This window comes from Diceros bicornis, chromosome 23, assembly GCF_020826845.1.
Source record: "Diceros bicornis minor isolate mBicDic1 chromosome 23, mDicBic1.mat.cur, whole genome shotgun sequence".
In the NCBI taxonomy this organism is placed as follows: domain Eukaryota; kingdom Metazoa; phylum Chordata; class Mammalia; order Perissodactyla; family Rhinocerotidae; genus Diceros; species Diceros bicornis.
The window spans coordinates 47,688,385-47,700,157 of record NC_080762.1 but is presented as its reverse complement, the minus strand read 5'-3'; the positions used below and the strand labels follow the sequence as shown (position 1 = coordinate 47,700,157).

Below are 11,773 nucleotides of genomic sequence, written 5' to 3'. Positions count from 1 at the left end.
ATTCTACTAATGAAACTCAATGCCTCTCTTCTTTCTGTAGATTTCCCCTCAACAAACTGATTTCTTATAACAATGCTATAAAGCAGGCGTAGGTGGAAAATAATATATCCTCCCCTATTTGTACTATTTAGGTGGTTGTGATTGAAGCTTTCAGCAAACCGGGAGAGAGAAAAATGGATCTACTATGGTCTATGGTTTAGACTAGAGGGGAGACTAGGTTAATTAGGATAGGACCTAATCCCTTACCAAGCTGGACAGATGCTGAGAAGGAATACATGTGTTCTTCATTAAAGATTCTTCTAGGGAAACTGAAAGGGAAGGCTATATTAATGGGTTCAAGTACTGAAACAGAATTATCAGTAATTTGGAGGGAATAGAAAACTTTCCAACTTCACTCTTCCCACCATTCATTGCTAAGGAGCTGTTCAAAGCAGGATGGCCATTGAACAGCTAAGTAACTACAAAGCGTCTGTCTTATTCCGAGTAAGATTACCTCTTAGCCTGCCGATCTTGGACCTACCTAATTAGTCCTTAGTAGGTATGAGTGGGAAAAAGGAACATCTGTTTTCACCTTCTTGGCATTTAGTCATGAATTTAGGATTTTTGCAATATGGGAATGGAACTCCAACATGAAAGCCCAGATTTCTCAGGGTTGATGGGTAGATACCAGTTACGGAAGCTACAGGCTCACAAGTATTGGATCCAATCAGAAATCTCTCTGCACAAAAGCAGTGGTGACAGCAGCAAGCCATGTATCCTGATAAGGTTCCTGAAGGGAAGTCCTGTGGATGCAGTTGCCTTATGACATTGTGAAGAGGATGGACTTGGTGGGAGAGGATTGGTAATTTCTGGAACTTCAATCTTCATAAAAGCCTTCCTATTCATGACAGCCTATTTATGTCCATCTTCTGTGTTCTCATCCTGGACCCTTAGGGCAATGACTGAGGAATGGGGTATGGGTCCTGAGGCTTTTAGTTGTAACCAAGAGTTCTGATGGAACTTATGGATCTTTAATCTGTAAAGAGAACTGAAGACCTGCCGTGTGCAGCTTATTCCAAAATAGAATACAGAATCCTCATCAAAATAGGATGCACTTTTGCTGTAATAATCTATTTGATACTTGCACTTCTTGTGTTTCAGAATCAGCCATGTTTGTGATTGGGATGAACGGCCCATGGATAGAGAGTCAGGCAAAAGGACAAAGGGAGGGATGGGTGTAGCTATAAGTTAATAGGTTTGCAGATAAAAAATACACAAAAGCACACTCAAATAATAACCAAAATAGTTTACATTATACTTTAAAATTCTTTCATATAAAACATAGCAAACTATAATTAATGCTTTTTCTACTCTCTTAGGAAAAGCACATTAAAAAATGTTGGAAGTTAAGACTTTAATTGCATTCCTTATATTTAACAATTTCCACATTTCACATTTGCTACCCATAATTTCACCAAGATCTATTTCACCTGTCCTTTATAAACTCACTCTGCAATTACTATTCTAGAATTGCACTTACTGGTGTATGGTTATTAAGCACTTGGAACGTGGCTAGTTCAAATTGAGATGTGCTGTAAATATAAAATACATCAGATTTTGAGGGCTTAGTATGAAAAAAAGAATGTAAAAACTCAATCTTTATATTTTAGATACATTAGATTACATAAAGTACCAAAATTAATTTCATCTCCTTTTTATCTTTTTAAATGTGGCTACTAGAAAATTAAAAATTACATGTCGCTCACACTATATTATTATTGGACAGCACTAGGCTAGAACATTTGAAAACAAAATGGCTATAGCTTCAACTTAGAAGTGTCTTATACACTCATCATCTGCTTTTGGAAATGGGAATTGTAAAATAAAATAACAATCTGGCTACTTTTATGCATGCTTTGAATTTTTTCTAATGAACATATACTACACTTTTTAAACAGAGAAAGTAAGAATGTTATTAGATTAAGACAATGAATAAATCAAATTCCCCTATTACTTATGAAATGTATTTTGTACCTTATATCAGGTGCAGAAATGAAGCAGCTAGAGGTAGGAGTGGAAATCGGGGAGAACACGAGAGAGTTCAATATCTACTTGTACAGAAGTTACAATTCCCGGCTAAACTCTGGTGGAAGCTCTAGGACTCAGGTGGCTGTCCAGGCCACTGTGCTCACATTCCTCTGTGTTTCTGTGAGAAAGAGCAGCTGTTTTTCTGGCACCAAGAATTAAGAATGAACACTTCGTCAATAATGGCAGAGTATGTGGAATTTTCTTTTCTTTCTGTATCTAGCATATAAATGAGACCTTTTACAATAAATCTCACTAGTTCTAGAATCATCTGACATAAAGGAACCTGTCCATAAATTACTTAAAATGTGACTGGCTAATGATTTTCAGTCAGATGCACCATAATGACTTTTTTTCTGTATTGGTTAAGGGCAATTTATTTTGAAATGTGTCTTTTGTGTTGTCTGCTTTCTGGCAGCATACTGGAACACTTGTTTTCAAAAGCTTCCTCTGACAGCGGCCCAATCCCATCCACCGTCAGGCCTTTTGGTGAGGTCAGATGAAATCCGAGTTTCTAGTAATGCTCTGGTGCGTGCACTTCATCTGCAAGAGCAACGGGCACGACCACCCCCCGCCGGTGCAGCTCTCGGAGAACATCTAATATCGAGTCTAACTCTGTGCGGAACTTGTCCAGCTCGCGATTCTTCAACTGTGCGAGTCTTTTCCATTTCTCAATTTCTTTGTTTTGCTCAGTTTCTACTACTTGGCGTGTTTGCTGTATTATCTGCAAATAAAAAAATTCCACTTTACTGTTACGGTTCATAGTGGGGGTGAAGAACATTTAACAATCTCAAAGAACTACAGTGGGACAATGCCGACTATGGTAAACCGGTGACCCGTATGTCAGAGGGGAGGGAGACAGAGTGGGAGCCTTACCTAACAGGCTCCACTGTATCAGTACACAGGCTTGCAGGTGAAGAGGGTAAGAGGCAGTAAATCTAGCGTCTAATTCTGTTGGGGGTTAGGGAGTTTTACAGTCTTTTTTAAAGCTGTGAATAAAAAAATAGTACCATTTAAAGCATCAGAAATTTCTAATACCTTGGTACGAATCCAAACATCCCCAAAATGCCGTTCTTCTTAAGAACAGCAATCGAGACGCAATCAAGACAGTTTTAATGTACAACACATCTCATTAATGAACTGCATATTGCAGCAGTAGAAATGGTGATGATAAAAGCACACACACAAAGCGTCCATCGTGTGCCAGGCTTGACTGTAAGCGTTTTACATATGTTAACTCATTTAATCTTGCCAACACACTAGGAGCAGATTCTATAAATTTATCCCCGTTTAACAGGTAGAGAAATGGAGGCACAGATAAGTCAAAAAATAATTTGTCCAAGGTTCACACACAACCCGTTGGAGGCAGAGTCAGGATTCACACCCAGGAAGCCTGGCCTCCGAGTCCCGGCTCTAACTACCACACTACACTGCCTTGCTTATGTGAATCAACTTCTTCAACTGTGAAACGAGGGTATCCTGTTGAGTAACTTACAATACAGTTCTTATAATTTCAAAATACCCTAAGGGAACCGTTAGTCACAGAAAACTAGACATACAAAAACTAGTTAAGGCAACAAAACCAATAATGTTTCTAAATATTAAACATGCTGAACCTCTCCAAGATAATTTTTACCTATAATTCTGCCTGGCTATAAAATAACTTCATAATTCCAAAATTTAAAAAAGGCAATTCAGAAATATTGTATGAAGAAGTGCTGGAGTTAAGGGGAGTACAAAATGCTGTATGAATGTTCAATTCTAAGCTTTAAACGTTATACTTTGAAGATTTTGGATGTCTATTATCTATTTAAATTGTCATTTAAATTTTTCCCCAGTTTTACTGAGATATAATTGACATGTAACATTGTGTAAGTCATACAATGTAATGAGTTGATATATGCATATACCGTGAAACAATTACCACAGTAAGTTTCGTTAACAACCATCACCTCATATAGATTCAAACTTTTTTCCTTGTGATGAAAACTTAAGATCAACTTTCTTAGTAACTTTCAAATATACAAAAGAGTATCGTTAACTATAGTCATCATGCTGTACATTACATCCCCAGAACTTATTTATCGTATACTGGAAAAGTTTGTATCTTTTGACCACCTTCACTCAGTTCCCCCACACCCACCCCTGCCTCTGGCAACCACTAATATTTCTGTTTCTATAAATTTGGTTTATTTAGATTTCACGTATAAATGAGATCATACAGCATTTGTCTTTCTCTGTTTGACTGACTTCACTTAGCAAAATGCCCTCAAGCCCTATCCATGTTGTCCCAAATAGCAAGATTTCTTTTTTTTTAAATGGCTGACTACTATTCCATGTATATATATGGTGTGTGTGTGTGTGTGTGTGTGTGTGTGTGTGTGTGTATACACACCATATTTTCTTTATCCATTCATCCATCAGTGGACATTTACATTGTTTCCATGTCTTGGCTATTGTAAATAATGCTGCAATGAACACAGGGGTGCAGATATCTCTTTGGGATAGTGATTTTGTTTCCTGCAGATATATACCCAGAAGTAGAACTGATGGATCATATGGTAGTTCTATTTTTAATTTTTTGAGGAACTTCTATACTGTTTTCCATAGTGACTGCACCAATTTACACTCCCACCAACAGTGCACAAGGGTTCCCTTTTCTCCACATCCTCACCAGCACTTGTTATTTCTTGTCTTTTTGATAAGAAACATCCTAACAGGTGTGAGGTGATGTCTCATTGTGGTTTTGATTTGCATTGCCCCAATGATTAGTGATGTTCAGCACCTTTCCACGTAGCTGTTGGCCATTTAAATATCTTTGAAAAAATGTTTATTCAAGTCCTTTGCCTGTTTTTTAGTTGGATTATTATTTTTTGCTATTGAGTTGTATGAGTTCCTTATATATTTTGGATAATAATCTCCTATTAGATGTGTGGTTTCCAAATATTTTCTACCATTTCATAAGTTGCCTTTTCATTTTGTTGATGGTTTCTTTGGTTGTGTAGAAGCTTTTCAGTTTAATGTAGTCCCACTTGTTTATTTTTATTTTGTTGCTTGTACTTTAGGTGACATATCCAAAAAGTCATTGACAAGACCCATTATGACGAAATTTTTTCCCTATCACTTCTTCTAGGAATTTTATGGTTTCGGTCTTACTTTTAAGTCTTTAATCCATTTAGAGTTAATTTTTGAGGGATGTAAGACAGGGTCTAGTTTCATTCTTTTGCATGTGAATATCCAATTTTCCCAGCACCATTTATTGAAGAGACTGTCTTTTCTTCATTTAGTAATCTTGGCTCCCTTATCAAATATTAGTTGACTGTATATGCATGGGTTTATTTCTGGGCTCTTGATTCTGTTCCATTGGTCTATGTGTCTGATTTTAACGTGAGTACCATACTGTTTTGAGTAATGCAACTTTGTAACGTAGTTTGAAATTAGGAAGTGTGATGCCTCCAACTTTGCTTTTCTTATTCAGGACTACTTTGGCTATTTAGAGTCTTTTGTGGTTTCATATGAAAACAATCCCATTTACAATAGCATCAAAAACAATAAAATAAAATACTTAGGCATAAATTTAACCAAGAAGGTGAAAGATCTGTATACTGAAAACTATAAGATATTGATGAAAAAATTTGAAAGCACAAATAAATGAAAAGGTATCCTATGTTCCTGGATTGGAGGAATTAATATTGTTAAAATTTATTCCCAGGTATTTTATTCTTTTTGATGCAACTGTAAATATGATAGTTTTCTCAATGTCTCTTTCTGATACTTCATTATTACTGTATAGAAACATAACACACTTTTGTTTGGTGATTTTTGTATCTTGCAACTTTACTGAATTTATTAATTAATTCTAACAGTGTTTTGGTGGTCTTTAGGGTTTTCTATATATAATATGTCATCTGAAAACAGTGACAGTTTTACTTCTTTTTCAATTTCGATGCCTTTTATTTCTTTTTCTTACCTAATTGCTCTGGCCAGGACTACCAATACTATATTGAATAAACGTGGCGAAAATGGGTATCCTTGTCTTGTTACTGATCTTAGAGGAAAAATTTTCAGCTTTTCACTGCTGAGCATGATGTTAGCTGTGGGCTTGTCATATATGGCCTTTACTATGTTGAGGTATATTCCCTCTATACCCACTTTGTTGAGAGCTTTTAATCATAAATGGATGTGGAATTTTGTCAAATGCTTTTTCTGCATCTATTGAGATCTTATGATTTTTATCTTACATTTTATTAATGTTGTATATCATGTTGATTGATTTGCAGATGTTGAACCATCCTTGTATCCCTGGAACAAATCCCACTTGATCATGGTGTATAATACTTATAATATATTGTTGAATTTGGTTTCCTAACATTCTGTTGAGGATTTTTGCATCTATGTTCATCTGGGATATTGACCTGTAATTTTCTTTTCTTGTGGGGTCCTTATCTGGTTTTGGTATCAGGGTAATGCTGGTCTCATAAAATAAGTTTGAAAGTGTTTCCTCCTCTTCTAATTTTGGAAGAGTTTGAGAAGAATTGGTGTTAATTCTTTGAATGGTAGAATTCACCAGTGAATCTGTCTGGTTCTGGACTTTTGTTTGTTAGGAGGTTTTTGATTACTAATTTAATCTCCTTACTAATAATTGGTCTATTCAGATTTTCTATGTCTTCATGATTCAGTCTTGGAAGGTTGTAAGTTTCTAGGAATTTATCCATTTCCTCTAGGTTGTCTCATTTGTTGGTGTGTAATTGTTCATAGTGGTGTCTTATGATCCTTTGTATTTCTGTGGTATCAGTTGTAATGTCTCCTCTTTCGTTTCTGATTTTACTTATTTGAGCCCTCTCTCTTTTTTTCTTGGTGAGTTTAGGTAAAGGTTTGTCAATTTTATTTATCTTTTCAAAGAACCAGCTTTTAGTTTCATTGATCTTTTCTTTTGTCATTTTAGTCTCTATTTCATTTATTTCCACTCTGATCAGAGTGGAAATAATGTATATCTTTATTATCTCCTTCCTTCTACTAACTTTGGGCTTTGTTTGTTCTTCTTTTTCTTGTTCCTTGAGGTGTAAAGTTAGGTTGTTTATTTGAGATTTTTCTTGTTTCTTAAGGTAGCTATAAAACGTCCCACTTAGAGCTGCTTTTGCTACACCCATAAATTCTGGTACATTGTATTTCCACTTTCGTCTGTCTCAAGGTATGTTTTGATTCCCTTGATTTCTCTGTTGACACACTGGCTGTTCAGCAGCATGCTGTTTGATCTCCACACATCTGTGAATCTTCCACTTTGCTTCTCGTAACTGATTTCATTTTATGCCACTGTGGTTGGAAAAGATGCTTGATATATCAGATTGCAATCTTGTTAAATTTAGTGAGACATGTTTCGTGGCCTAACATATGATCTCTCCTGGAGAACGTTCCATGTACACTTGAGGAGAATGTGTATTCTGCTGCTTTTGGGTGGAATGGTTCTGTATAAATCTATTAAGCCCATCTGTTCTAATGTGTTGTTTAAGGCTGATGTTTCCTTATCGATTTTCTGTCTGGATGATCTATCCATTGATATAAGTAGGGTATTCAAGTTCCGTACTAATATTGCATTGCTGTCAATTTCTCCCCTAGGTCTGTTAATATTTGCTTAATAAATTTAGATGCTCCTATGTTGGATGCATAAATATTTACAAATATTATATCCTCTTGCTGGATTGAGCCCTTTATCGTTATATAATGCCCTTTTGTCTGACCCCAGAGCTCCTGCCCATAACCCCCAGCTGTGACTCATTCTACAGCAGCATCAGTGACAGTGGTAGCCACCGACGTGACAAAGGTAGCCAAAACTGAGCAAAGACCTCATTTGCATAGTCCCTGAAACAAATGTGGTCCTGACTGATTACAGTCTTTTTTTTTGTTTGGTGAGGAAGATTTGCCCTGAGCTAACATCCGTTGCCAATCCTCCTCTTTTTGCTGAGGAAGATTGGCCCTGGGCTAACACCCATGCCCATCTTCCTCTACTTTATATGGGACGCCGCCACAGCATGGCTTGATGAGAGGCGCATAGATCTGTGCCCAGGATCCAAACCTGTGAACCCTGGGCCGCCGAAGCGGAGCACACAAAATTAACCACTATGCCACTGGGCTGGTCCCTACAGTCCTTTTTTTAAAGTCTGTTTTGCATGATGTAAGTATAGCTACCCCATCTTTTTTTTTGATTTCCATTTGCATGAAAGATCTTTATTCATCCCTTCACTTTCACTGCATGTGTGTCCTTACATATGAAGTGAGTCTCTTGTAGGGAGCATACAGGTGGGTCCTGTTTTTTAAATCCATTCAGCCACTGTATCTCTCTTTTTTTTTTTTTTGGTGAGGAAGATTAGCGCTGAGCTAACATCTGTTGCCCATTTTCCTCTTTTTGCTGAGGAAGATTGGCTCTGAGCTAACAGCTGTGCCCACCTTCCTCTACTTTATATGTGAGACGCCTGCCACAGCATGGCCTGAGGAGCAGCACATAGGTCTGTACCCAGGATCCAAACTCGCAAACCCCGGGCTGCCAAAGTGGAGCGTGTCAACCCAACCACTATGCCACTGGGCTGGCCCCACTCTATGTCTTTTGATTGGAGAATTTGACCATTTACCTTTAAAGTGATTATTTATAAGTATGTACTTATCGCAATTTTGTTAACTGTTTTATAGTTTCTCTGTTCTTTTCTTCTTCTCTGGCTCTCTTCCTTTGTCATTTGATGATTTCCTTAGTGGTATGCTTAGATTCCTTTCTCTTTATCCTTTGTGTATCTTCTATAAGTTTTTGCTTCATGTTACTGTGAGGCTTACACAAAAGACATATTTATAACAGTTTATGTTAAAAGTTTGAATGTATTCTAAAGCTCTACATTTTTATTCCCCCGTTTTGTTTTTTATGTCACAATTTATATCTTTCTATGTTGTGTATCCTTTAAAACTTAGTTATTACAGTTGTAGTTATTTTGACTGCTTTTGTCATTTAACCTTCCTATTAGCTTTATAAGTGATTAACTCACAACCCTTACAACATTAAATCATTCTGAATATTACTATATATTTACCTTTACCAGCAAGATTTATACTTTCATATGCTGACCTGTTACTAATTAGCGCCCTTTTGTCTTGGCTTAAAGATATCCCATGAACATTTCTTGCAAGGCCAGTCTAGGTTATGCACTTCTTTAGGTTTTGCTTCTCTGGAAAACTCTTCATCTCTCCTTCAATCCTGAATGACAATTTTGCTGGGTAGAATATTCTTTCTTTCAGCACTTTGAATATATCGTGCCACTCCCTTCTGGCCTGCAAAGTTCCTGCTGAAAAATCTGCTTATAGTCTTATAGGGGTTTCCTTGTATGTAACAAAATTTTGCTGGTTTTAAGATTCTCTCCTTGTGTCTGACTTTTGATAATTGTGTCTGTGTCTTGGTGTAGGTCTCTTTGGTTTCATCTTATTTGGAACTCTCTGGGCTTCCTGAATCTGAATGCTATTTCCTTCCTCAGGTTAGGGAAGTTTTCTGCCCCTTTCTTTCTGTCTTCTCCTTCTAGGACCCCTGTAATGCGAAATTTGGTTCTTCTGATGGTGTTCCATAAATCCCTTAAGCTATCTTCCTTTTTTAATTCTTTTTTTCTTTTTGCTGCTGTGAGTTCCACTCCCTTGCCTTTGAGTTCACTGATCCTTTCTTCTGCTTCATCTAGTCTGCTGTTGAACTCCTTTGCTGCATTTTTCAGTTCAGTTATTACAAACTTCAGTTCTGTGACTTCTATTTGGTACTTTCTTATAATTGTCTATCTCTTTGTTGTTCTTTGTTCATCCATTCTTCTCCTGAGCTCAGTGAGCATCTTTATGATCGTTAAAACTCTTTATCTTTTGAACTCTTTATCAGGTACATCACTTATCTCTGTTTCATTAAGCTCTTTTTCTGAGGTTAATATCTTGTTCTTTTTTTTGGACTATATTTCTTTGTTTCTTTATTTGCTTGACTCTGTTGGCTTCTATGCATTAGATAAAACATCCTCCTCTCCCAGTCTTGAAGGAGTGGCCTTGTATAGGAGATGAACCTTATCATTTGACACTGCCCTACGTTTAATCTCTCAAACCTCTGTGATTGTCCAAGCAGCATATTTTATTTTTAGTGGCTCCCAGAAGTTGATGGTATGTAAGACCAGTCAGTGTCCCAGAGGGGAGGGTCTCAGTCAGCACCTAGATTCAGGTTGAGTGGAAGCCAGACCCTCTGGCAGCAGTTTTTCAAATATGCAAATATATACAGTTCTGTGGGACCAAAAGAATAAGCCCTGCGGGCCACCAGAGTCAGGCAACCTAGAGGTGTCCCGTGGGCATCAACCACAAAAATTGGAGTGCCAGATGAGGTGACAAGCTCTTTTCTAGGAGATACCAGTGACCTGGAGCGAGGTAGAGGGTGAGAACAAAGATGGCTCCTGCCGGCCTCTGTCCCTGGAGAGTACTTCAGTAGGCTCCTAGATGTGTGTTAAATTAGATGCCTGTCCCTCAGGTAGATGCTTTAACATAAACAAATATGCCTCTATCACGGAAAGTCTAGGCACTTTTCAGTGAGCTGCCTCTGCACTGCACCTTTGGCTGGCAGAGTCTGCTGTGTGTGAGCCCTTTAAGAACTGTTTCTCAGTTCACTATAGCCTGTGGGTCTCCTGGATGCAAGCCCCATTGGCTTTCAAAGCTAGATGTTTTGGGGCTCATCTCTCAGGTGCAGGTCTTAATGTTGGGGTGTCCAATGTGGGGTTCAAACCCTTCACTCCTCAGGGAGAAACTTGTTTGGGGCCTTTGAGTTTCCTTCTGATTGTGGACTGCAGTGCTGGGGGTGGGGTTTATGACGAGCTTGTGTCTTAACCTCTTCTACCAGCTTCAGTGTGGGTTTTTTCTCAATCACCTGGTGTGTAGGAGTTGCTCATCTAGTTTTTGGGTTTTTTTCCCAGAGGTAATTGTTCCATATGTAGCTGTAGATATAGTGTGGTCATGGGAAGAGATGAGTTCAGGATCTTCCTATTTGCCATCTTAAACTGGAACCAAAAAGTTGACTTTTGACAACTTAATTATAATGTGTGTCAGTGTAGCTCTTTTCAGGCTCAATCTGTTAGGCTTTATGAATCTGGATGTCCATTTCTCTCCCCAGGTTTGGGAAGTTTCAGCCATTATTGCTTTAAATATACTTTCTGTCCCCTTTTCTTTCTCTTCTCCTTCTGGGACTTGCAAATGTGGATACTGTTTCATCTGATGCTGTCCCATAAGTTCTCAAGGATTTCTTTACTTCTTCATTTCTTTTTCTTTTTGCTCCTCTGACTGGATCATTTCAAATGTCCTATCTTCCAGGTTGCTGTTTCTTTTTTCTACATGGTTGAGTCTGCTACTGAAGCTCTCTATTGAATTCTTCAGTTCTGTCATTGTATTTTTCAACTCTAGGATTTTTTAATGGTTTCTATTACTTTGTTGAACTTTTCGTTATGCTTATGCATTGTTTTCCTAATTTTGTTTAACTGTCTTTCTGTGTGTTCTTGTAGTTCATTAAACTTCTTTAAGAGGATTACTCTGAATTCTTTTCAGACAGTTCACAGAACTCCATTTCATTGGGAGCAACCATTGGAGCTTTATTAGTTTCCTTTGGTGGTGTCATTTTTTACCAGATTTTTCATGATCCTTGATTTTTCTGTTGGTATCCGTGCATTTG

General features: G+C 37.6%; 1 protein-coding gene across 1 annotated transcript in view; it reads right to left on the bottom strand.

Annotated features, from left to right (window-relative positions):
* Positions 1–1,276: 1,276 nt before the first annotated feature.
* The window catches only part of CEP162 (centrosomal protein 162), an 89,983-nt gene continuing 79,486 nt past the window's right edge, over positions 1,277–11,773 (bottom strand). The window contains exon 27 of the mRNA XM_058566688.1: positions 1,277–2,788. Coding sequence (XP_058422671.1) covers positions 2,579–2,788 — 210 coding nt within the window. The 3' untranslated portion in view covers positions 1,277–2,578. The remainder of the gene's footprint in view (positions 2,789–11,773) is intronic.